Source organism: Coregonus lavaretus (genome assembly GCF_964263955.1).
Source record: "Coregonus lavaretus genome assembly, chromosome: 36".
Taxonomy (NCBI): domain Eukaryota; kingdom Metazoa; phylum Chordata; class Actinopteri; order Salmoniformes; family Salmonidae; genus Coregonus; species Coregonus lavaretus.
This window is the reverse complement of record NC_140023.1, coordinates 15846835-15869558: the sequence shown is the minus strand read 5'-3', so window position 1 is coordinate 15869558 and position 22724 is coordinate 15846835. Positions and strand designations below refer to the sequence as shown.

General features: G+C 43.6%; 1 protein-coding gene across 1 annotated transcript in view; it reads left to right on the top strand.

Moving 5' to 3' along the window:
• Positions 1-320: 320 nt before the first annotated feature.
• Positions 321-22724, top strand: part of LOC311110539 (cytosolic phospholipase A2 beta-like) — a gene marked incomplete at its 5' end in the record, with an annotated part of 30819 nt that continues 8415 nt past the window's right edge. Inside the window, 12 exons of the mRNA XM_084153049.1 lie at positions 321-482; positions 2701-2773; positions 2960-3096; positions 5896-6030; positions 6120-6160; positions 13200-13242; positions 15005-15059; positions 15558-15697; positions 15792-15896; positions 16021-16055; positions 20661-20799; positions 22384-22520. Of these exons, the coding sequence (XP_084009175.1) occupies positions 321-482; positions 2701-2773; positions 2960-3096; positions 5896-6030; positions 6120-6160; positions 13200-13242; positions 15005-15059; positions 15558-15697; positions 15792-15896; positions 16021-16055; positions 20661-20799; positions 22384-22520 (1202 nt within the window). The remainder of the gene's footprint in view (positions 483-2700; positions 2774-2959; positions 3097-5895; positions 6031-6119; positions 6161-13199; positions 13243-15004; positions 15060-15557; positions 15698-15791; positions 15897-16020; positions 16056-20660; positions 20800-22383; positions 22521-22724) is intronic.

Genomic DNA, 22724 nt, shown 5'->3' with positions numbered 1-22724 from the left:
GAGTGGAACCGCTGACCGGAGCTGGACTGGGCACCGGTGGAGCAGACTGCTCTGGCTCCGGAGTGGAGCCGCTGACCGGAGCTGAACTAAGCACCGGTGGAGCGGACTACTCTAGCTCCGGAGTGGAGCCGCTGACCGGAGCTGAACTGGACCCCGGTGGAGCGGACTACTCTGGCTCCGGAGTGGAGCAAACTTCCGGACCCGTATCCATCCCAATCTCTGGAGCAGGACTAAACGCCGTGCCCAGCCTGGACACCGACGCAGAGGAAAATTCCAGCCCTGTAGTAGGACTGGTTGCCGGCCCCAGACTTGGTACCGACATGTTTAGGAGCTCCTGCTCCAAAACGGGGCTGTACGTCGTGCCCACCCTGGGCACCGACTCAGAGGTGGTTTCCAACCCTGTAGTTGGGCTGGTTGCCGGTCCCAGACTGGGCACTGACACGCTAAAGTGCTCCCTGCAGGGGACCGTCGCTGGAGGTCAGGTGAGTTGTGTGGTTGGAGGAGGTGTAGAAACGCCACCTCTCTCCCATCGCTCCAATGTACTCACCACACGCTCCATTGCGCTGCCGAGAGCCTGGAACCTGCTCGCCTGCCGTTGGATACGTTCCTCCAAAGTTTCGGACAGACCGACTGTACCTGCTGACTCCATTTTAGGTGCGTGTTTCTGTCCTGGAATGGGCCGTGCCGGACTGGGAACACGCACCACTAGCTTGGTGCGAAGAGCAGGCATGGGCCGTGCCGGACTGGGAACACGCACCACTGGCTTAGTGCGAGGAGCAGGCACGGGCCATGCCGGACTGGGAACACGCACCACTGGCTTGGTGCGAGAGGCAGGCACGGGTCGTGCCGGACTGGGAACACGCACCACTGGCTTGGTGCGAGGAGCAGGCACGGGCCGTGCCGGACTGGGAACTGGCGTTGAAGATCCACGACTGTTCCAGTCCTTCTCTCTCCACCGCCAATCCCCCTCCAGTGAGGACACCTCTGGGAGCCCCCACGAGTGAGGGAACAGAAAATCATTGTCGTCGTCTTCCTCCGACTCCTCTGTGTAAAACTGCTCCCATTCCTGCTCCCATGGTTGTAGGGACTCCACCTGGAACCCCCACGGGTGCAATGGTCGGGGCTCTTCTCTCTCGATCCCTGACCACCCCTTTAGCCCCCCCAAAAAAATATATTGGGGCTGCCTCTCGGGCTTCCTCTTCGGCCGGCACCGTTGATGTCGCCGTTGATCCTCTCCTACCCGGGCTTCTTCCTTCGCCCAGGGTCCTTTATCGGCTACACTCTCCTTCATTGCCTCCCGGTAACGGACGGCCTCCTCCTCAGTAATTTTCCCCCAACCGAGGAGGACATCTACCAAGGTTACCTCCCGTTGAGTCCCAGGCGTTTGCTCCTTCTGGGCACGCTGCTTGGTCCTTTTATGGTGGGATCTTCTGTCACGGTTGTTGAGAGACGGGTCAGACCAAGGTGCAGCGTGGTATGGGTACATGTTTATTAGAACGAATAAACACTCAACAAAAAACAACAACAGCAACATAACCGTGAAGGTCCTAAGGGCTATAACACCACAAGCCTAACAGGAACAAAAAAAGATCCCACAACTAAGTTAGGCAACATGGCTGCCGAAGTATGATCCCCAATCAGAGCCAACGATTGACAGCTGCCTCTGTTTGGGAACCACACCCGGCCAACATAGAAATACAAAACTAGATATACACATAGAAATTCACACCCTGACCAAACCAACTAAAGACAACCGGGCTCTCAAGGCCAGGGCGTGACATAGACAAACAGTAGGTAGTGCATTTATTCATTAAGATTACAGTATATTGTTGATAGGCTCAATGTGTGAGGACCAATGCTATTATATTCGGTTCTGTTAGTTAGAATACTGTAATCAATATGTGACGTTGCAGACATTGATTCAGCTTTGACCTAACTTTATTGAATGAGCACAATTTGTCTGAGTAGCCTGTTCTCTACGCATAGAGAATATACACACGTGCAGAAGCTTTGGGAAGCTCTGGATCTTTTAGTCCAGCGGATCCCCAAAAAGTTGGATCTGCAGCCATGGCCTAAAATAAAAGTGTATGGTATGGTCATTTCTTATCAAGATAGGGAGTAAATAATCCCTGGGCTGTCCATATTTGAAACGTGTAACTAAATCATGTAAAAAAAAAAAATTGGGGGGGATTGAGTTATTTGTGCCAGAAGGGCATTGGCCGGAATCAAACCCACACCGGAAAAGTGGGCCTATATGTGCGCGCTGAAGGCAGCGGCTCTAACCGCTAGACCACCCCAGGCCAAGATTCAGTAACATTTTGACCGTTGATTTGTAACCTTAGGTTCGCTAGAAACGTTAAGATGGCCCAAATCAGCTCATCAACTCAGTCAGGGAAACACAAACAGTAGCCTATTATCAGTTTTCACACTTTTCATTATGTGACAATGGATAGACTAACGGGTAGCCTACAGAATATGGACAAATATGGCCCCGTTGGTCCGAATGACGACTGCCTCCACATTGAGAGAAGGAAAACTGCGGGTTTCACAAAGCTCATTTGAATTTCCTGATGCGCAGGAAGAAAATTAGCAACAAAAGAGATCTGATATCTGTACACCATTCTGCACATTTGTCCAGACTATATGGGGTGTATGTGTTTGTATTTCTGTAACCATGTATGTTTTTGCCTCCCCTTTTAGAGAGAGGTTAAGACCTACCAGAGCCTGACTGTTACTGTACTCCGAGCAATAAACCACTCCTCTTATGATTATTGTGAGTCATATTGTTTTCGATATATGTATATACTTTTCATAGATTTCTAAATTCAATATCAGAGCAGACAATTATTTCATTTGAAGATTATCATTTTTTTAACAAAAAAACTATCCCTTTAAGCATTTAATCTCTGATCTGTTTCTACACACAAAATAGTTTCTAACGGTCCTGTTTGTTTTGCAGTGTCTCAGTCAGACTGTTATGTTACAGTAGGTCTCCCCACAGCATCTGCCAGGACCCTCTGTACTAAGACTGTGCCCAACAGCAAGACCCCAGAGTGGAATGAGAGTTTCCACTTCAGGGTCTACAGTCACGTCAAGGTAAACCCCCTCATACAGTAGGCCCATAACTAGGCAGAGATACCTCGTAGCGACATGGTGTCCCTAAAACTATATATTTGCACATAGGTAGGGTGTAATGACAGTGTAGCTACACATTTTGGGTGCTGGTAAGTCACGTCCCTGGGAGTCCCCGTAAGGCCACTACACACATTAGGCAAACTACTCAAACGCAGCGACCTACTTTTGTGCAGCTCAAATTTTGGAATGGACCATATACAGTTGAAGTCGGAAGTTTACATACACCTTAGCCAAATACATTTAAACTCAGTTTTTCACAATTCCTGACATTTAATCCTAGTAAAAATTCCCTGTCTTGGGTCAGTTAGGATCACCACTTTATTTTAAGAATGTGAAATGTCAGAATAACAGTAGAGAGAATGATTTATTTAAGCTTTTATTTCTTTCATCACATTCCCAGTGGATCAGAAGTTTACATACACTCAATTAGTATTTGGTAGCATTGCCTTTAAATTGTTTAACTTGGGTTAAACGTTTCGGGTAGCCTTCCACAAGCTTCCCACAATAAGTTGGGTGAATTTTGGCCCATTCCTCCTGACAGAGCTGGTGTAACTGAGTCAGGTTTGTAGGCCTCCTTGCTCGCACACGCTTTTTCAGTTCTTCCCACAGATTGTCTATAAGATTGAGGTCAGGGCTTTGGGATGGCCACTCCACTTGACTTTGTGGTCCTTAAGCCATTTTGCCACAACTTTGGAAGTATACTTGGAGTCATTGTCCATTTGGAAGACCCATTTGCGACCAAGCATTAACTTCCTGACTGATGTCTTGAGATGTTGCTTCAATATATCCACATAATTTTCCTTCCTCATGATGTCATCTATTTTGTGAAATGCACCAGTCCCTCCTGCAGCAAAGCACCCCCACAGCATGATGCTGCCACCCCCGTGCTTCATGGTTGGGATGGTGTTCTTCGGCTTGCAAGCTATGCCCTTTTTCCTCCAAACTTAACAATGGTCATTATGGCCAAACAGTTCTATTTTTGTTTCATCAGAGCAGAGGACATTTCTCCAAAAAGTACGATCTTTGTCCCCATGTGCAGTTGGAAACCGTAGTCTGGCTTTTTTATGGCGGTTTTGGAGCAGTGGCTTCTTCCTTGCTGAGCGGCCTTTCAGGTTATGTCGATATAGGACTCGTTTTTGTGATGAGTGTGATGGAAGGAGTCAGGCGCAGGAGGGTAATCACAGAATACAGAGTTTATTCCGTCTTTACACACAAATGGGCTGGAATAGCGACAAACGAAACAGGCACAGGGGAAACTATCATCCCTGGCAATACACTGTAACGGTAGATCCAACAATACATAGGCACAGGGGAAAATCTACCCTGGCAACAAAATGGTACGAGTAGCTCCACCGAGCTACACTACTCTCACAATTAAACAATCACCCACAAGGACAAGGGGGCAGAGGGAACACTTATACACGGACTAACGAGGGGATAAGAACCAGGTGTGTGTAATGACAAGACAAGACAAATGGAATGATGAATATAGGAGCGGCAGTGGCAAGTAACCCGGTGACGACGAACGCCGAAGCCTGCCCGAACCAGGAGGGGAGGCAGCATCGGCGGAAGTCGTGACAGTTTTACTGTGGATATACATACTTTTGTACCTGTTTCCTCCAGCATCTTCACAAGGTCCTTTGCTGTTGTTCTGGGATTGATTTGCACTTTTCGCACCAAAGTACGTTCATCTCTAGGAGACAGAACGCGTCTCCTTCCTGAGCAGTATGACGGCTGCGTGGTCCCATGGTGTTTATACTTGCATACTATTGTTTGTACAGATGAACGTGGTACCTTCAGGCGTTTGGAAATTGCTCCCAAGGATGAACCAGACTTGTGGAGGTCTACAATTATTTTCCTGAGGTCTTGGCTGATTTCTTTTGATTTTCCCATGATGTCAAGCAAAGAGGCACTGAGTTTGAAGGTAGGCCTTGAAATACATCCACAGGTACACCTCCAATTGACTCAAATGATGTCAATTAGCCTATCAGAAGCTTCTAAAGCCATGACATCATTTTCTGGAATTTTCCAAGCTGTTTAAAGGCATAGTCAACTTAGTGTATGTAAACTTCTGACCCACTAGAATTGTGATACAGTGAATTATAAGTGAAATAATCTGTCTGTAAACAATTGTTGGACAAATGACTTGTGTCATGCACAAAGTAGATGTCCTAACCGACTTGCCAAAACTATAGTTTGTGGAGTGGTTGAAAAACAAGTTTTAATGACTCCAACCTAAGTGTATGTAAACTTCCGACTTCAACTGTACAAAGTTCCATCCTCTGTTTGTGTAGGGCCCTCTAGTCCCCAATCATTATCTCAAAAAAGCCCAGGGGTCTTGACTGGGAGTTTACAAGATGGTAAAAGATGGAATTGACTGGATATTTTACAGACTGTGACAGACCTTTTAGCTGCAGAGATGTAATCGTAAAACAAGTTCCTTTCCTACCGAAAATGGAATGACAATAATTACAAAATAATAATAATTTGCTTTGACAAACACCTGAAAAGCTAGTCTGGATGCATTTTTTCCCCTTAAATATATTGAAAATAATAGGTTATCATGTTATTTCACATGCTATGGAACAGATTAGAATTGCAAAAGGAATGTGTTATCTTGTGTGAAAGTTCTGGTATGTTACAGAGTGAGGGCTTATAGACTTACTAGTTTTACATGTGTAAACAAACATATACTGTAAATCAAAATACAGTACATGCAATCATGATCAAATGAAGTAGGAGATACCCTTGTCTTTTCAGAATATCGTGGAGTTGAAGGTGTACGATGAGGACAGTTTCATTGGCGATAGCGATGACCTGTGCTCCATCATAGTGTTTGACATCAATAACCTCACCCCTGGGAAGAAGGAGACCAAGACCTTCACCAGTGAACCAGTAGGACTATTCTAGCACTAAGGAATAGAACTAGAATATGTCATTAATGAATCACATGCTTAGTCTCTTTTGCCTCCTCTCTATTTCAGACCAAAGATGAATTGTGGGTTGAGTTTGAGTTGCTGGAGAGGTGAGTGACAACTTTGACATCCATGCCATTGAGGACCACTTTCAAAGCAGAAGATGTTGAAATGTTTTGTTGTAACAACCGTTACAAAAAAGCACATGTGAAATAGCTGTTTTCACATGTTGAGCTTAAATTTCACATGTGGAACAGCAAATGTTTTTTTATGCTATTGGTTGTATTAATTTGAGCTCTATCGCATCCCACAACAGAATAGAATAGGTCAACTTTTGTACTATGGGGGATAGTAGATTGACATAGGCTAGTACTTTTGCTGTTCGTTAGGCCTACTCATCTTGTTGGCTGACGAAAAGTAAATGTGGACAGTTCTTCCAATATCTTCAATATGCACCTCAGAATTGGATAAGGACGCGCACAGTTACAGTGGGGAAAAAAAGTATTTAGTCAGCCACCAATTGTGCAAGTTCTCCCACTTAAAAAGATGAGAGAGGCCTGTAATTTTCATCATAGGTACACGTCAACTATGACAGACAAATTGAGAAAAAAGAATCCAGAAAATCACATTGTAGGATTTTTAATGAATTTATTTGCAAATTATGGTGGAAAATAAGTATTTGGTCAATAACAAAAGTTTCTCAATACTTTGTTATATACCCCTTTGTTGGCAATGACACAGGTCAAACGTTTTCTGTAAGTCTTCACAAGGTTTTCACACACTGTTGCTGGTATTTTGGCCCATTCCTCCATGCAGATCTCCTCTAGAGCAGTGATGTTTTGGGGCTGTCGCTGGGCAACACGGACTTTCAACTCCCTCCAAAGATTTTCTATGGGGTTGAGATCCTTCGTTGCCTGGGCGGTGTGTTTGGGATCATTGTCATGCTGAAAGACCCAGCCACGTTTCATCTTCAATGCCCTTGCTGATGGAAGGAAGTTTTCACTCAAAATCTCACGATACATGGCCCCATTCATTCTTTCCTTTACACGGATCAGTCGTCCTGGTCCCTTTGCAGAATAACAGCCCCAAAGCATGATGTTTCCACCCCCATGCTTCACAGTAGGTATGGTGTTCTTTGGATGCAACTCAGCATTCTTTGTCCGCCAAACACGACGAGTTGAGTTTTTCCCAAAAAATTCTATTTTGGTTTCATCTGACCATATGACATTCTCCCAATACTCTTCTGGATCATCCAAATGCACTCTAGCAAACTTCAGACGGGCCTGGACATGTACTGGCTTAAGCAGGGGGACACGTCTGGCACTGCAGGATTTGAGTCCCTGGCGGCGTAGTGTGTTACTGATGGTAGGCTTTGTTACTTTGGTCCCAGCTCTCTGCAGGTCATTCACTAGGTCCCCCCGTGTGGTTCTGGGATTTTTGCTCACTGTTCTTGTGATCATTTTGACCCCATGGGGTGAGATCTTGCGTGGAGCCCCAGATCGAGGGAGATTATCAGTGGTCTTGTATGTCTTCCATTTCCTAATAATTGCTCCCACAGTTGATTTCTTCAAACCAAGCTACTTACCTATTGCAGATTCAGTCTTCCCAGCCTGGTGCAGGTCTACAATTTTGTTTCTGGTGTCCTTTGACAGCTCTTTGGTCTTGGCCATAGTGGAGTTTGGAGTGTGACTGTTTGAGGTTGTGGACAGGTGTCTTTTATACTGAGAACAAGTTCAAACAGGTGCCATTAATACAGGTAACGAGTGGAGGACAGAGGAGCCCCTTAAAGAAGAAGTTACAGGTCTGTGAGAGCCAGAAATCTTGCTTGTTTGTAGGTGACCAAATACTTATTTTCCACCATAATTTGCAAATAAATTCATAAAAAATCCTACAATGTGATTTTTTTTTCTCATTTTGTCTGTCATAGTTGACGTGTACATATGATGAAAATTACAGGCCTCTCTCATCTTTTTAAGTGGGAGAACTTGCACAATTGGTGGCTGACTAAATACTTTTTTCCCCCACTGTACGTCCCCCGATGTGTCTGTCTTCACTTGTAGCCTGTGAGAAAGACCCGATCACGTGATGGAGAGCCATGTGAGTGAGAGGTGATTCGGAGCATGCAGTACTCAGGGAGAAGGGCACAACCGCCACTGGCCGCAAAAGGCATGGATTGTTTTAGGTTGCATTATGGCCACACAAAGGGGATGCCGCCGTGAAATTCTAGGCATTATCAAGTGCTTGTCAAATTGTGAATGAGTGACTGATGTAGTGTGTACAGCCTGCGCAAATAAACTAAGCAGAGCTCATGCCTTTCAAGACACTTTTTTCAAACTATCATTAGAGTCGCATCATCAGCCTTACAATGTATTAAAAATCAAAACATATAGCCCAACGTTTGTAGAACAACTAAAGTTACATGAATAACTCTAAATTAAGCATATAGAATACCTTTCTTTGTTAGTTGCTCAACATAGCCCCGCATGTGCGCACTCCCTCAAATCGTTTGGAGAAAATATCCTTTCTATTTTATTCAGCTTTGTTCAATTATATTCTTCATACTATAAAATAATGCAATGGAATTCTAAGCAAATCTTGTCTGCTAAATGAACTAGTGTAGCCCACAGCCATTTGGCATAGCCAGATCAGGACCTAACAAGGACAATTCAGAGTATGCTATTCTGTTCTTCTGAAATAGACTACATTATCTTCATATCATGCTTCTTTAGACCTGTCTAAAATAAATCATGGATTTATTGTGGTTGTGCTGCCATCTTGTTAGAAGGTATCAGATTTATTTTATTATAGTGATTAAGAGTGACTTTCATTGTGTTCCATGGTGTTTAGCGCCCCCTAGTGGAGCTTTCTGGTACTTAGAATTATGTACGAAAACCCGGAAGTAAAGTTGTTATTATGCACGCAGACAAGCAGCTAGAAACAACGTTACTGTACAGTTCTTTCAGTGCAACTATTTCTTGTTACGCTTCAGCCTCGGAAAATATTTGTTTGTAAGTTCAATTCAAGCATATTGCAAGTGATGATAATATTGTTATTGACAGAATTGCTTACTTATCAAGTTAATTGGTTACATTTACTCACGCAAATTGCATTGACTTTCATGGATGCCGTTAGCTGTATTAGTTTGCTCGTGCGTCATGTAAAAGAAGTGTAAAACATACTATAGTTTGTTACTGTTTCTAGTGTAATATGCTTTGTTATTGTACAGAGGTGTTTGTACATTATTAGAGTAATGAAAGGAGTTGGCTAGTTGTTACTCATAGAGTAATTATCTATTTGGTTTGTCGTCATGCCAGATACATGGTAACTTGGCACTTGCTTTGTATTTATGCAACTTCAACTTGAAATGTATAATGTACAGCTACAGTATGTCAATGTGAATTGAATACTAAAGTATATTATTTTCTGTATTTGCAGTTTCACAACATAAACGTTTTCAATACATTCGTTCAAGAAAAGTCACGCCTTGGAAGTTTTATTGAAGACTCAGTTGTTAGCTATCTGTCTAGTTTTGCACGGGAACGCAATTCCAGGGCAGAATAGTGGTGTAGGCTATATTACATGGATTTATGATACTTTTTTAAATGTAGCTGTTCCAAAGGTCTGCATCAGTGGCTTGTAGGCTGTGTGTGAAAGACAGGAGATGGTAAATGTGTTTATGTTAATTAACTTTCAATTACCGTGAGACCGACAGTTATTTGCTTGACAATCACCAGCTGACAGAAGTGTGACTGCCACAGCCCTAGTTCCACCACAAACTGTCATAAACAAATCTCACAAGTATCTCCCAGCGACTATCTAATAAATGCAACATTGACATTATCCCACGCCTGGTTAGCCACTATTGGCTTGAAAAGCGAAACTTAACACAATATCTGCCAATTAATTTCCAGCAATATTGCCCTTCTGTCTGTGTGGTGCCGCGTTTGTTTATCACCCCCATGTGTAGCCAGTTGATGTGATAACCTTCTTGTGGGTTGACAGAAATACTTTCCCCAAAACCTTCTCAATTAATTGTTAATTGCAAAGTAGGCTTACCTCTCAGAAGTATATCATGAGTAAGTATAGTATTTCATTTGTATCTATTATTTGTTATTTGCAAACTTTGCCATGAAGTGAGCAGCAGCAGTACAGAACCATCTCTAGACCGGCACATTGCACATTCCTCACTTGCTAGATGCTCAATAAAAGGGCCAGATGAGCAATTAAAGGGGAATTACACTCAAAAATCAAAATGTGTTTGTTTTCTTCCAAACCAAATTTTAAAAAATTTGATTTAAGTATTGACATGTTGCATTGACAACATCCAATTTCATTGTTTCTCTATGACCAATTGTAATTTTAAGAGGGAGAAATAAAACTGAGATCATCATTTGGGAAAATATGATTTTATAGGGCTTCCCTTAGAGTTGTTTATTAACCATTATATTACCAGGTATATTGACAGAAAACATAGAGCACTACTTTCTCTTGTACACTAAGGACCCGAGGAAGCGTTGCAGGGGAGAGGAGAAGAAAGCTAGAAAGAAATGAGTAGCTCGCGACACGTTTCATTTTTTAAAAGTAGCTCTCATGCTATAAAAGGTTGGAGACCCCTGCGCTAGGCTACCTGTCTCCAATATTAGTAAACAAAGTAAATGTAAACAAACACTGTATAGACTAATTACATTGTTAAAACTCTAATTCTGATATCATGGATGGTCAGTCCTTGCATCCATAGCGTAGTCGAGGGGTCCTCAATTAAATTCAGCTGTGGGCCAATTTTTCCTTGAGCGGAGGCTGGAACATAGTTATAAATAACGTGTACACTGCAAATTGACAGAATAATTTTAAAAAACAGAACAATTTCTAACCTTAATTACATTGGGATACAAACACATATGCCTCTCCATTACTTGGGAACAGATTTCATCAATTAAAATCACTTTGAGCTGATGGCAATTTAATTTCCTGGTGATTTTACAGTCTTTTATGTCCAACAACAAAAATAAATACAAAACAAATAATATCACCTGTGGGACTGTCACGATCGTCGGGAACAGAGGACCAAGGCGCAGCGTTGAATGCGAACATACTTCTTTATTTACACGAACAAAAAACAACAAACGATAACGTGACGTCCTCGTTCTAACACAAACCACACTGGAAACAAGATCCCACAAACCACTGTGGCAAACAGACTGAATAAATATGGTTCCCAATCAGAGACAACCAGCAACAGCTGACACTAGTTGCCTCTGATTGAGAACCACTCTGGTCAACATAGAAAACCAACAACTAGAACAGACAAAGGAAACTCACACCCTGACTCAACATACAAGTGTCCCCAGAGCCAGGGCGTGACAGTACCCCCCCCCCCTAAAGGCGCGGACTCCGACCGCGCCAACCAAATACCACAGGGGAGGGACCGGGTGGGCACTCCGCCTTGGCGGCGGATCCGGCTCCGGGCCTGATCCCCACTCCCTCTCCAACCCCCCAAAGTACCCCTGGTCCGGTCTGGCCCCGCTGGCCGGAGCTGGACTGCACACTGGTGGAGCGGATTGCTCTAGCTCCGGTGTGGAGCAGCTGACCGGTGCCGGACCAGGCACCGGTGGAACAGGCACGGGCTGTGCCGGACTGACGACGCACACCACTGGCTTGGTGTGGGGAGCAGGAACGGGCCGGACCGGGCTGGCGTCGCTCACCATAGGCTTGGTGCGGGGAGCAGGAGCGGGCCGGACCGGGCTGGCGACGCGCACCATTGGCTTGGTGCGGGGAGCAGGAGCGGGCCGGACCGGGCTGGCGACGCGCACCATTGGCCTGGTGCGGGGAGCAGGAACAGGCCGGGCTGGGCTGGCGATGCGCACCATAGGCTTGGTGCGGGGAGCAGGAACAGGCCGGGCCGGGCTGGCGACGCGCACCATTGGCTTGGTGCGGGGAGCAGGAACAGGCCGGGCCGGGCTGGCGACGCGCACCATAGGCTTGGTGCGGGGAGCAGGAACAGGCCGGGCCGGGCTGGCGACGCGCACCATAGGCTTGGTGCGGGGAGCAGGAACAGGCCGGACCGGGCTGGCGACGCGCACCACAGGCTCGATGCGGGGAGCAGGAACAGGCCGGACCGGGCTGGCGACGCGCACCACAGGCTCGATGCGAGGAACAGGAACAGGCCAGACCGTACTGGGGACACACACCACTGGCCCTACGCGGGGATCAGGAACGGGCTGGACCGGACTGGTAACACACCCCAGTACCTCTCGCCGTGCCTCTACACTTTCCTTCCCCTTTGTGACCAGTGGCCCCCGTAACCTGGCGGCCTCCTCTGCCAACCCGCTGGACCGCTCTATCGCGGCCTCCTGCTGCCCCGTCGTCCACGGCGTGAGCCCCCCCCCCTAAAACATTTCTGGGCTTGTCTCTCCCCCGTGGACCAGGCCTCCATGGTTCTCGCCCACCTCTCGCCCTTCTGCTTCCAAGTCAAGCCCCTCTCTTCCTCACACGGCTTGACCCAGTCGAGGAGGCGAAGGAGATCCGCTAGAGATCTCCCTGGCGATGGCTCCTGGACACACTGCTTGGTCCAGTCTTGGTGGGATCTTCTGTCACGATCGTCGGGAACAGAGGACCAATGCGAACATACTTCTTTATTTACACGAACAAAAAAACAACAAACGATAACGTGACGTCCTCGGTCTAACACAAACCACACTGGAAACAAGATCCCACAAACCACTGTGGCAAACAGACTGAATAAATATGGTTCCCAATCAGAGACAACCAGCAACAGCTGACACTAGTTGCCTCTGATTGAGAACCACTCTGGTCAGCATAGAAAACCAACAACTAGAACAGACAAAGGAAACTCACACCCTGACTCAACATACAAGTGTCCCCAGAGCCAGGGCGTGACAGGGACGAATTTGGACAGCGGGCCGCCTATTGGGGAACCCTGTAATCTTTGGATTTGAGAGTGGTTGCAATTTTCCAGCCCCATCCCTCAGCTTTTTACCGAAACTAGAGGGGAGAACACTTTGTTAATGTTTCAATTAAGGATTGCTGTTTTAAACACCCTGTTTTTTTTTCACGTAATTTTGATTTTTTAAAGGGAATTACTTCCATGACTGAAAAAAAGTTTGTGTTTCTTGTGTTCCCTGTTTGCAGTAAAGAGCCTGCTGGCGAGTATCTCTCTAATGGTGTCCTAGTGGTAAGGGTATTCATTTGGTTTGCTGATCATTCTGAGGCAAAGTCAACATCACAAGGATGGTCAGATATGGATAATGATGAGGTCAATAATGACAGGACATAACAATGTGCTATGAGAACCAACAAATGATTCACCCCCCTTTTTCCACATTTTGTTGTGTTACAGCCTGAATTTAAAATGGATTAAATTGAGATTTTGTGCCACTGATCTACACACAATACCCCACAATTCCCGACAATTTTGACAAATTAATACAAAATATAAAGCTGAAATGTCTTAAGTCATTAAGTATTCAACCCCTTTGTTATGGCAAGCCTAAATAAGTTCAGGAGTAAAAATGTGCTTAACAAGTCACATAATAAGTTGCATGGACTCACTCTATGTGCAATAATAGTAGTTAACATGATTATTGAATGATTACCCCACACATGCAATTATCTTTAAGGTCCTTCAGTCAAGTAGTGAATTTCAAGTGCAGATTCAACCACAAAGACCAGGGAGGTTTTCCAATGCGTCGCAAAGAAGGGCACCTATTGGTAGATGGGTAAAACATTTAAAAAAACAGACACTGAATATTCGTTTGAGCATGGTGAAGTTATTAATTATGCTTTGGATGGTGTATCAATACACCCAGTCACTACAAATATACAGGCGTCCTTCCTAACTCAGTTGCCAGAGAGGAAGGAAACCGCTCAGGAATTTCATCATGAGGACAATGGTGATTTTAAAACAGTTCCAGAGTTTAATGGCTGTGATAGGAGAAAACTGAGGATGGATCAACAACATTGTAGTTACTCCACAATACTAACCTAAATGACAGAGTGAAAAGAATACAGTGTACAGAATACAAATATTCCAAAACATACATCCTGTTTGCAATAAGGCACTAAAGTAATAATGCAAAAAATGTGGCAAAGAAATTAACTTTTTGTCCTGAATACAAAGCATTATGTTTGGGGCAAACACATCACAACACATCATTAAGTACCACTCTTCATATTTTCAAGCATGGTGGTGGCTGCTTCATGTTATGGATATGCTTGTCATCGGCAAGAACTAGGGAGTTTTTTTGGGGGGGGATAAAAATAAACTGAATAGAGCTGACCACTTGGCATAGTGAAACTAGCAGAGAAAACTGAGCAAGGGAACACAGGGAAGTGAGTGCATAAATACACAGGTGAACAGGTAGACACAGGTGACACCAATAGGATCATGATTAGTCCAGACTGTGAGTGAGGAGGTTGGATGACACCTAGTGGGTCGCTCCGGAACTGCGACCCCCTCCTGTAACAGGCAAGACTTGAAAATGGCTGTCTAGCAATGATCACAACCATCTTGACAGAGCTTGAAGAGTTTAAAAAAGAATAATGGGCAATATTGTACAATCCAGGTGCGCAGAGCACTTAGAGACTTACCCCAAAAGACTCACAGCTGTAATCGCTAGCAAAGGTGATTATAACATGTATTGACTCAGGGACTTGAATACTTATCTAATCAAGATATATTAGTGTTTTATTTTTCATAAATATTTTTAAAAATTTGGAATTTTTCTTCCACTTTGACATTACAGAGTAGTTTGTGTAGAACGTTAAAAAAATGTTTTTTGTAACACAACAAAATGTGGAATAAGTCAAGGGGTGTGAATACCTTCTGAATTAACTGTACGTGTAATGTAATGCTGTACAGAATTAAGGCAAATAATTCACACCCATGAACAGAAGGCTATTCTATAAGATGATTATTGTAGTATACTTTGTCCTAGGCCTCCCCATTCTCTACTGTGGATGTGAATGTAGAAAAGCTGATGACCACTGCCAGTGAGTAGCATTCAAAATTATTATCTACTGTATCAGGTCTGCTTATTTCTCCAGGTGCCTGTTGAACATAGTTTGACCTTTACTTGACCCATAAAATGTTTGCAAAATTAAAGAAGAAAGTTCTATCAGTCTAAACACTACCCCTGGTGCAAAATTGCTTGCAATGTCGTCATGAGTCGTCATGAGTCATCAGTTTCTGGTTTGAACTAGTTTTGTCTGTTTAGTGTGAGGACATGCCTGGGGGATGTCCACTCCTTTACTACTATTTGCATTCTTCCTTAACCAGTTGCTCCCCTCTGTTTAGTCCTGTCTAGTAGAGTGATCATAAGGGGCCACTTATTCTCTAAATACATCCCAATGTATGTATTGTATGTTTCTCTGTCTGTTTGTCTGTCTATCTGTTTGTCTGTGTCAGTGTGAGCAGAATCAGACTGGTCTACACAGTATATTCATAGAGCACTGAACTGAGCAACCACATCTATGTTGTTATTGTTCTAGTGGAGCAGAATGTGGTCCTGAAACTGTGTGGGGCCTTTCCAGAAGAGCATAAGATTCTTGCTCCTGAGAAAACGTCCAACCTGACCAAAACCCTGCGCTACTACATCAACAGAGACCTGGAGACAGAGCTTTGCGTGACGGTACGGTTAACGGATCCTTTACTTTACCAATATCTTCCATATGAGTTCCATATTATGTTTTTTAATTCCACAATCATATTTTTTGTATCCCCAGGGTAAATTGGGTGAGGTAGATCCAAATGTCACTGGCTTATCTGCTGTTCCACTCCTGCACCTTCCAGCCAGTAATGATTTCAAAGTATCTTTACCTGTGGGAGAGGTACAGTATACCTAATTTTAGTCTTTGCACCCTTCTAGTGTGTGCATAAAGTGCCAAGGAAAGATTATTGATGAACAGTGTTTATAAAGCCCATATGATTTACATGGACACTACCCCTTCACAGGACATGGTGGATCTACATTTGAGAGCAGAGGACTGGTAAAGTGCTTTCCTTTTTACGAAACAAACCATCAGTATTTGAAGAAATTCATTCCAAAACGCTAAATATATCCATTTTCAGAAATGTTAAATTAGCTTTTATTGTTTAAAGAAATTATGAAAGAGATTGGGTGCGTTTTTTCACTATCTAATCACGGCATGGGATTGTTCAATGACAAGCATGTATTTGTTTAAAATCTTTCACTTGATGGTTTCATTTCAGAGAGACAAATAATCATGTTTTTTTGTCAAACACTATATATCCGCCTCACTTTCAGAGAAATAAGTAGTACAGCTAGGTTTTACACAGTCAAATGTAACAAATAACTACATTTTTTATAAAGAATGTATATATTGTGGCAGATCAAGGGGTTTGGGTCAAGACGTTTACACAGATCAGACATGGACAGAGTATGAGTAGCTCGGTTTCAAGGGTGTTTATTAATAAAATAATCAAAAGAAAATGTAGGTCTCCTCCATGAGATCCTCTCCAGGATACCGTCTCCAACTACACGGAAGTTACCTTACTTCGCCCATGTGCTGCCCTTCTGGCAGCTTTATGGGCCTTGCACAGCTGGTGAGAAATCCGCTCTTAATTCTCACCAGCTCCCAATCAGCCCCAATTAATTCTGTCCCGGGAGCCCGTCAAGACCTGGCACGTCCAGCAGATGGAGCCACCGCCTCGTGATGTATACTCCCATCTGTTACCAGGCCTCGACAAGTCTCCCCCTGGTGGCTGACCTGCTGTACGCCACTATATATATATATATATATATACAGTGGGGCAAAAAAGTATTTAGTCAGCCACCAATTGTGCAAGTTCTCCCACTTAAAAAGATGAGAGAGGCCTGTAATTTTCATCATATGTACACGTCAACTATGACAGACAAATTGAGAAAAGAAAATCCAGAAAATCACATTGAGGATTTTTTATGAATTTATTTGCAAATTATGGTGGAAAATAAGTATTTGGTCACGTACAAACAAGCAAGATTTCTGGCTCTCACAGACCTGTAACTTCTTCTTTAAGAGGTTCCTCTGTCCTCCACTCGTTACCTGTATTAATGGCACCTGTTTGAACTTGTTCTCAGTATAAAAGACACCTGTCCACAACCTCAAACAGTCACACTCCAAACTCCACTATGGCCAAGACCAAAGAGCTGTCAAAGGACACCAGAAACAAAATTGTAGACCTGCACCAGGCTGGGAAGACTGAATCTGCAATAGGTAAGCAGCTTGGCTTGAAGAAATCAACTGTGGGAGCAATTATTAGGAAATGGAAGACATACAAGACCACTGATAATCTCCCTCGATCTGGGGCGCCACGCAAGATCTCACCCCGTGGGGTCAAAATGATCACAAGAACGGTGAGCAAAAATCCCAGAACCACACGGGGGGACCTAGTGAATGACCTGCAGAGAGCTGGGACCAAAGTAACAAAGCCTACCATCAGTAACACACTACGCAGCCAGGGACTCAAATCCTGCAGTACGAGACGTGTCCCCCTGCTTAAGCCAGTGCATGTCCAGGCCCGTCTGAAGTTTGCTAGAGTGCATTTGGATGATCCAGAAGAGGATTGGGAGAATGTCATATGGTCAGATGAAACCAAAATAGAACTTTTTGGTAAAAACTCAACTCGTCGTGTTTGGAGGACAAAGAATGCTGAGTTGCATCCAAAGAACACCATACCTACTGTGAAGCATGAGGGTGGAAACATCATGCTTTGGGGCAGTTTTTCTGCAAAGGGACCAGGACGACTGATCCGTGTAAAGGAAAGAATGAATGGGGCCATGTATCGTGAGATTTTGAGTGAAAACCTCCTTCCATCAGCAAGGGCATTGAAGATGAAACGTGGCTGGGTCTATCAGCATGACAATGATCCCAAACACACCGCCCGGGCAACGAAGGAGTGGCTTTGTAAGAAGCATTTCAAGGTCCTGGAGTGGCCTAGCCAGTCTCCAGATCTCAACCCCATAGAAAATCTTTGGAGGGAGTTGAAAGTCCGTGTTGCCCAGCGACAGCCCCAAAACATCACTGCTCTAGAGGAGATCTGCATGGAGGAATGGGCCAAAATACCAGCAACAGTGTGTGAAAACCTTGTGAAGACTTACAGAAAACGTTTGACCTGTGTCATTGCCAACAAAGGGTATATAACAAAGTATTGAGAAACTTTTGTTATTGACCAAATACTTATTTTCCACCATAATTTGCAAATAAATTCATAAAAAATCCAACAATGTGATTTTCTGGATTTTTTTTCCTCATTTTGTCTGTCATGTTTGACGTGTACCTATGATGAAAATTACAGGCCTCTCTCATCTTTTTAAGTGGGAGAACTTGCACAATTGGTGGCTGACTAAATACTTTTTTTCCCCACTGTATATATATATATATATATATATATATATATATATATATATATATATATATATATATATATATATATATACATACACACAGTTGAAGTCAGAAGTTTACATACCACACATTTCTTGTTAACAAACTATAGTTTTGGCAAGTCGGTTAGGACATCTACTTTGTGCATGACACAAGTAATTTCTCCAACAATTGTTTACAGACACATTATTTCACTTATAATTCACTGTATCACAATTCCAGTGGGTCAGAAGTTTACATACACTAAGTTGACTGTGCCTTTAAACAGCTTGGAAAATTCCAGAAAATGATGTCATGGCTTTAGAAGCTTCTGATAGGCTAATTGACATAATTTGAGTCAATTGGAGGTGTACCTGTGGATGTATTTCAAGGCCTACCTTCAAACTCAGTGCCTCTTTGCTTGACATCATGAGAAAATCTAAAGAAATCAGCCAAGACCTTAAAAAGAAAATTGTAGACCTCCCCAAGTCTGGTTCATCCTTGGGAGCAATTTCCAAACACCTGAAGGTACCACGTTCATCTGTACAAACAATAGTGCGCAAGTATAAACACCATGGGACCACACAGCCGTCATACCGCTCAGGAAGGAGACGTGTTCTGTCTCCTAGAGATGAACGTACTTTGGTGCGAAAAGTGCAAATCAATCCCAGAACAACAGCAAAGGACCTTGTGAGGATGCTGGAGGAAACAGGTACAAAAGTATATGTTCCCACAGTAAAAACGAGTCCTATATCAACATAACCTGAAAGGCCGCTCAGCAAGGAAGAAGCCACTGCTCCAAAACCGCCATAAAAAAGCCAGACTACGGTTTGCAACTGCACATGGGGACAAAGATCGTACTTTTTGGAGAAATGTCCTCTGGTCTGATGAAACATAAATAGAACTGTTTGGCCATAATGACCATCGTTATGTTTGGAGGAAAAAGGGGGACGCTTGCAAGTCGAAGAACACCATCCCAACCGTGAAGCACGGGGGTGGCAGCATCATGCTGTGGTGGTGCTTTGCTGCAGGAGGGTCTGGTGCACTTCACAAAATAGATGGCATCATGAGGAAGGAAAATTATGTGGATATATGGAAGCAACATCTCAAGACATCAGTCAGGAAGTTAAAGTTTGGTCGCAAATGGGTCTTCTAAATGGACAATGACCCCAAGCATACTTCCAAAGTTGTGGCACAATGCTTAAGGACAACAAAGTCAAGGTATTGGAGTGGCCATCACAAAGCCCTGACCGCAATCCTATAGAACATTTATGGGCAGAACTGAAAAAGCGTGTGCAAGCAAGGAGGCCTACAAACCTGACTCAGTTACACCAGCTCTGTCAGGAGGAATGGGCCAAAATTCACCCAACTTATTGTGGGAAGCTTGTGGAAGGCTACCCGAAACGTTTGACCCAAGTTAAACAATTTAAAGGCAATGCTACCAAATACTAATTGAGTGTATGTAAACTTCTGACCCACTGGGAATGTGATGAAAGAAATAAAAGCTGAAATAAATCATTCTCTATACTATTATTCTGACATTTCACATTCTTAAAATAAAGTGGTGATCCTAACTGACCTAAGACAGGGAATTTTTACTAGGATTAAATGTCAGGAATTGTGAAAAACTGAGTTTAAATGTATTTCGCTAAGGTGTATGTAAACTTCCGACTTCAACTGTATATATATGTATAATAATAATTTCATACAGTAATATGAGATCTGTATGTAAAACTTTTACATTTTAGTCATTTAGCAGATTTTCTTATCCAGAGCGACTTACAGTAAGTGCATTGACATTAAGATAGCTAGGTGAGATAACCACATATCACAGTCAAATAAATATACAGGATGCAAACCTTCCATTCCAGCTAAACAATGCATGTACGTGTAGCGTTTTGCAAAAAAACTAAATGTTCATACACATCTAAAATCTATGAATAAAATATCTGAGAACAGTAATATTTTACACACACATGAAGGTACCCATAAGCAATCATTTCTGATGAAAAAACACAAATGTGAAAAATTGGTAGATATATCGTTTTGGAAATATACTCTTCATTTCATTCAGAAGTATGCAAACACATGGCATATTTAGTTGTTATTAATGTGTTAGATGTGTGTGTGTGTGTGTGTGTGTGCGTGTGCGTGTGTGTGTGTGTGTGTGTGTGTGTGTCTGTGTGTGTGTGTGCGTGGGTGTATTGTATGGCCCCTGTAAATCCACAGCCCAGACATTGAATTTGAGGTGCGTCTTGATTTTGACGTCCCTCCAGAGGAAAAAGAATTCCTGAAGAAGAGAAAGGTGCTAGTGGGTCAGGCCTTACAAAAGGAGTTGGGCCTCAGCTCTCCCCCTGACCCTAAAAAGGTACTAGGTGATGGTTTTTATGCACTAATTTACACACTGCACTAATTGCTGCTTATCATCCATAATTTCAACACTAATGGAGACTGAATATTGATGCTGACCAAATATGTTTGTATTTTTTCAGTCTCATTGTTGTGGGGAAAGTGTTAATTTCTACTGTGGTGTGTACAGTCGTGGTCAAAAGTTTTGAGAATGACACAAATACTAATTTTCACAAAGTCTGCTGCCTCAGTTTTGATGATGGCAATTTGCATATACTCCAGAATGTCATGAAGAGTGATCAGATGAATTGCAATTAATTGCAAAGTCCCTCTTTGCCATGAAAATGAACTTAATCCCCAAAAAACATTTCCACTGCATTTCAGCCCTGCCACAAAAGGACCAGCTGCCATCATGTCAGTGATTCTCTCGTTAACACAGGTGAGAGTGTTGACGAGGACAAGGCTGGAGATCACTCTGTCATGCTGAGTGAGTTAGAATAACAGACTGGAAGCTTTAAAAGGAGGGTGGTGCTTGAAATCATTGTTCTTCCTCTGTTAACCATGGTTACCTGCAAGGAAACACGTGCCGTCATCATTGCTTTGCACAAACAGGGCTTCACAGGCAAGGATATTGCTGCTAGTAAGATTGCACCTAAATCAACCATTTATCGGATCATCAAGAACTTCAAGGAGAGAGGTTCAATTGTTGTGAAGAAGGCGTCAGGGCGCCCAAGAAAGTCCAGCAAGCACCAAGACCGTCTCTTAAAGTTGATTCAGCTGCGGGATCGGGGCACCACCAGTGCAGAGCTTGCTCAGGAATGGCAGCAGGCAGGTGAGGCGAAGACTTTTGGAGGATGGTCTGGTGTCAAGAAGGGCAGCAAAGAAGCCACTTCTCTCCAGGAAAAACATCAGGGACAGACTGATATTCTGCAAAAGGTACAGGGATTGGACTGCTGAGGACTGGGGTAAAGTAATTTTCTCTGATGAATCCCCTTTCCGATTGTTTGGGGCATCCGGAAAAAAGCTTGTCTGGAGAAGACAAGGTGAGCGCTACCATCAGTCCTGTGTCATGCCAACAGTAAAGCATCCTGAGACCATTCATGTGTGGGGTTGCTTCTCAGCCAAGGGAGTGGGCTCACTCATAATTTTGCCTAAGAACACAGCCATGAATAAAGAATGGTACCAACACATTCTCCGAGAGCAACTTCTTCCAACCATCCAAGAACAGTTTGGTGACGACCAATGCCTTTTCCAGCATGATGGAGCACCTTGCCATAAGGAAAAAGTGATAACTAAGTGGCTCGGGGAACAAAACATCGACATTTTGGGTCCATGGCCAGGAAACTCCCTAGACCTTAATCCCATTGAGAACTTGTGTTCGATGCTCAAGAGGCGGGTGGACAAACAAAAACGCACAAATTCTGACAAACCCATCAGTCAGGATGTGGCCCAGAAGTTAATTGATAGCATGCCAGGGCGGATTGCAGAGGTCTTGATGTCATCCACTGTCATTACGAAACAAGTCTCAACAGAATGTGTTAAAACGGGTTGACTGACAGATGGAAGATCCAACCAGAGATGTTGTTTGTCTTTCTTCCCCCAGGTGCCTGTTATAGCTGTGGTTAGCTCAGGGGGAGGGACCAGAGCAATGACCGGCCTGTATGGCAGTCTGAAGGGGCTGCAGAGACTGGGACTACTGGACGCTGTGAGCTACATCACTGGTGTGTCAGGCTCCACATGGTGAGCATGGCATTTCTCTCCATTGCAATTAAATCTGCAGTATCCTATAAACTGAATGGGTGTAAACAAAAACTAACATATAAACAACATTTTGTCACTTTGAATTTCCTTATGAGCTCAGACAGTTTTGGCTCACAGGTCTTTTTACTATGTAATCCCAACAGTACTTTAGCCTGTCTTCACTTACTTAAGTTTACAGTTGAA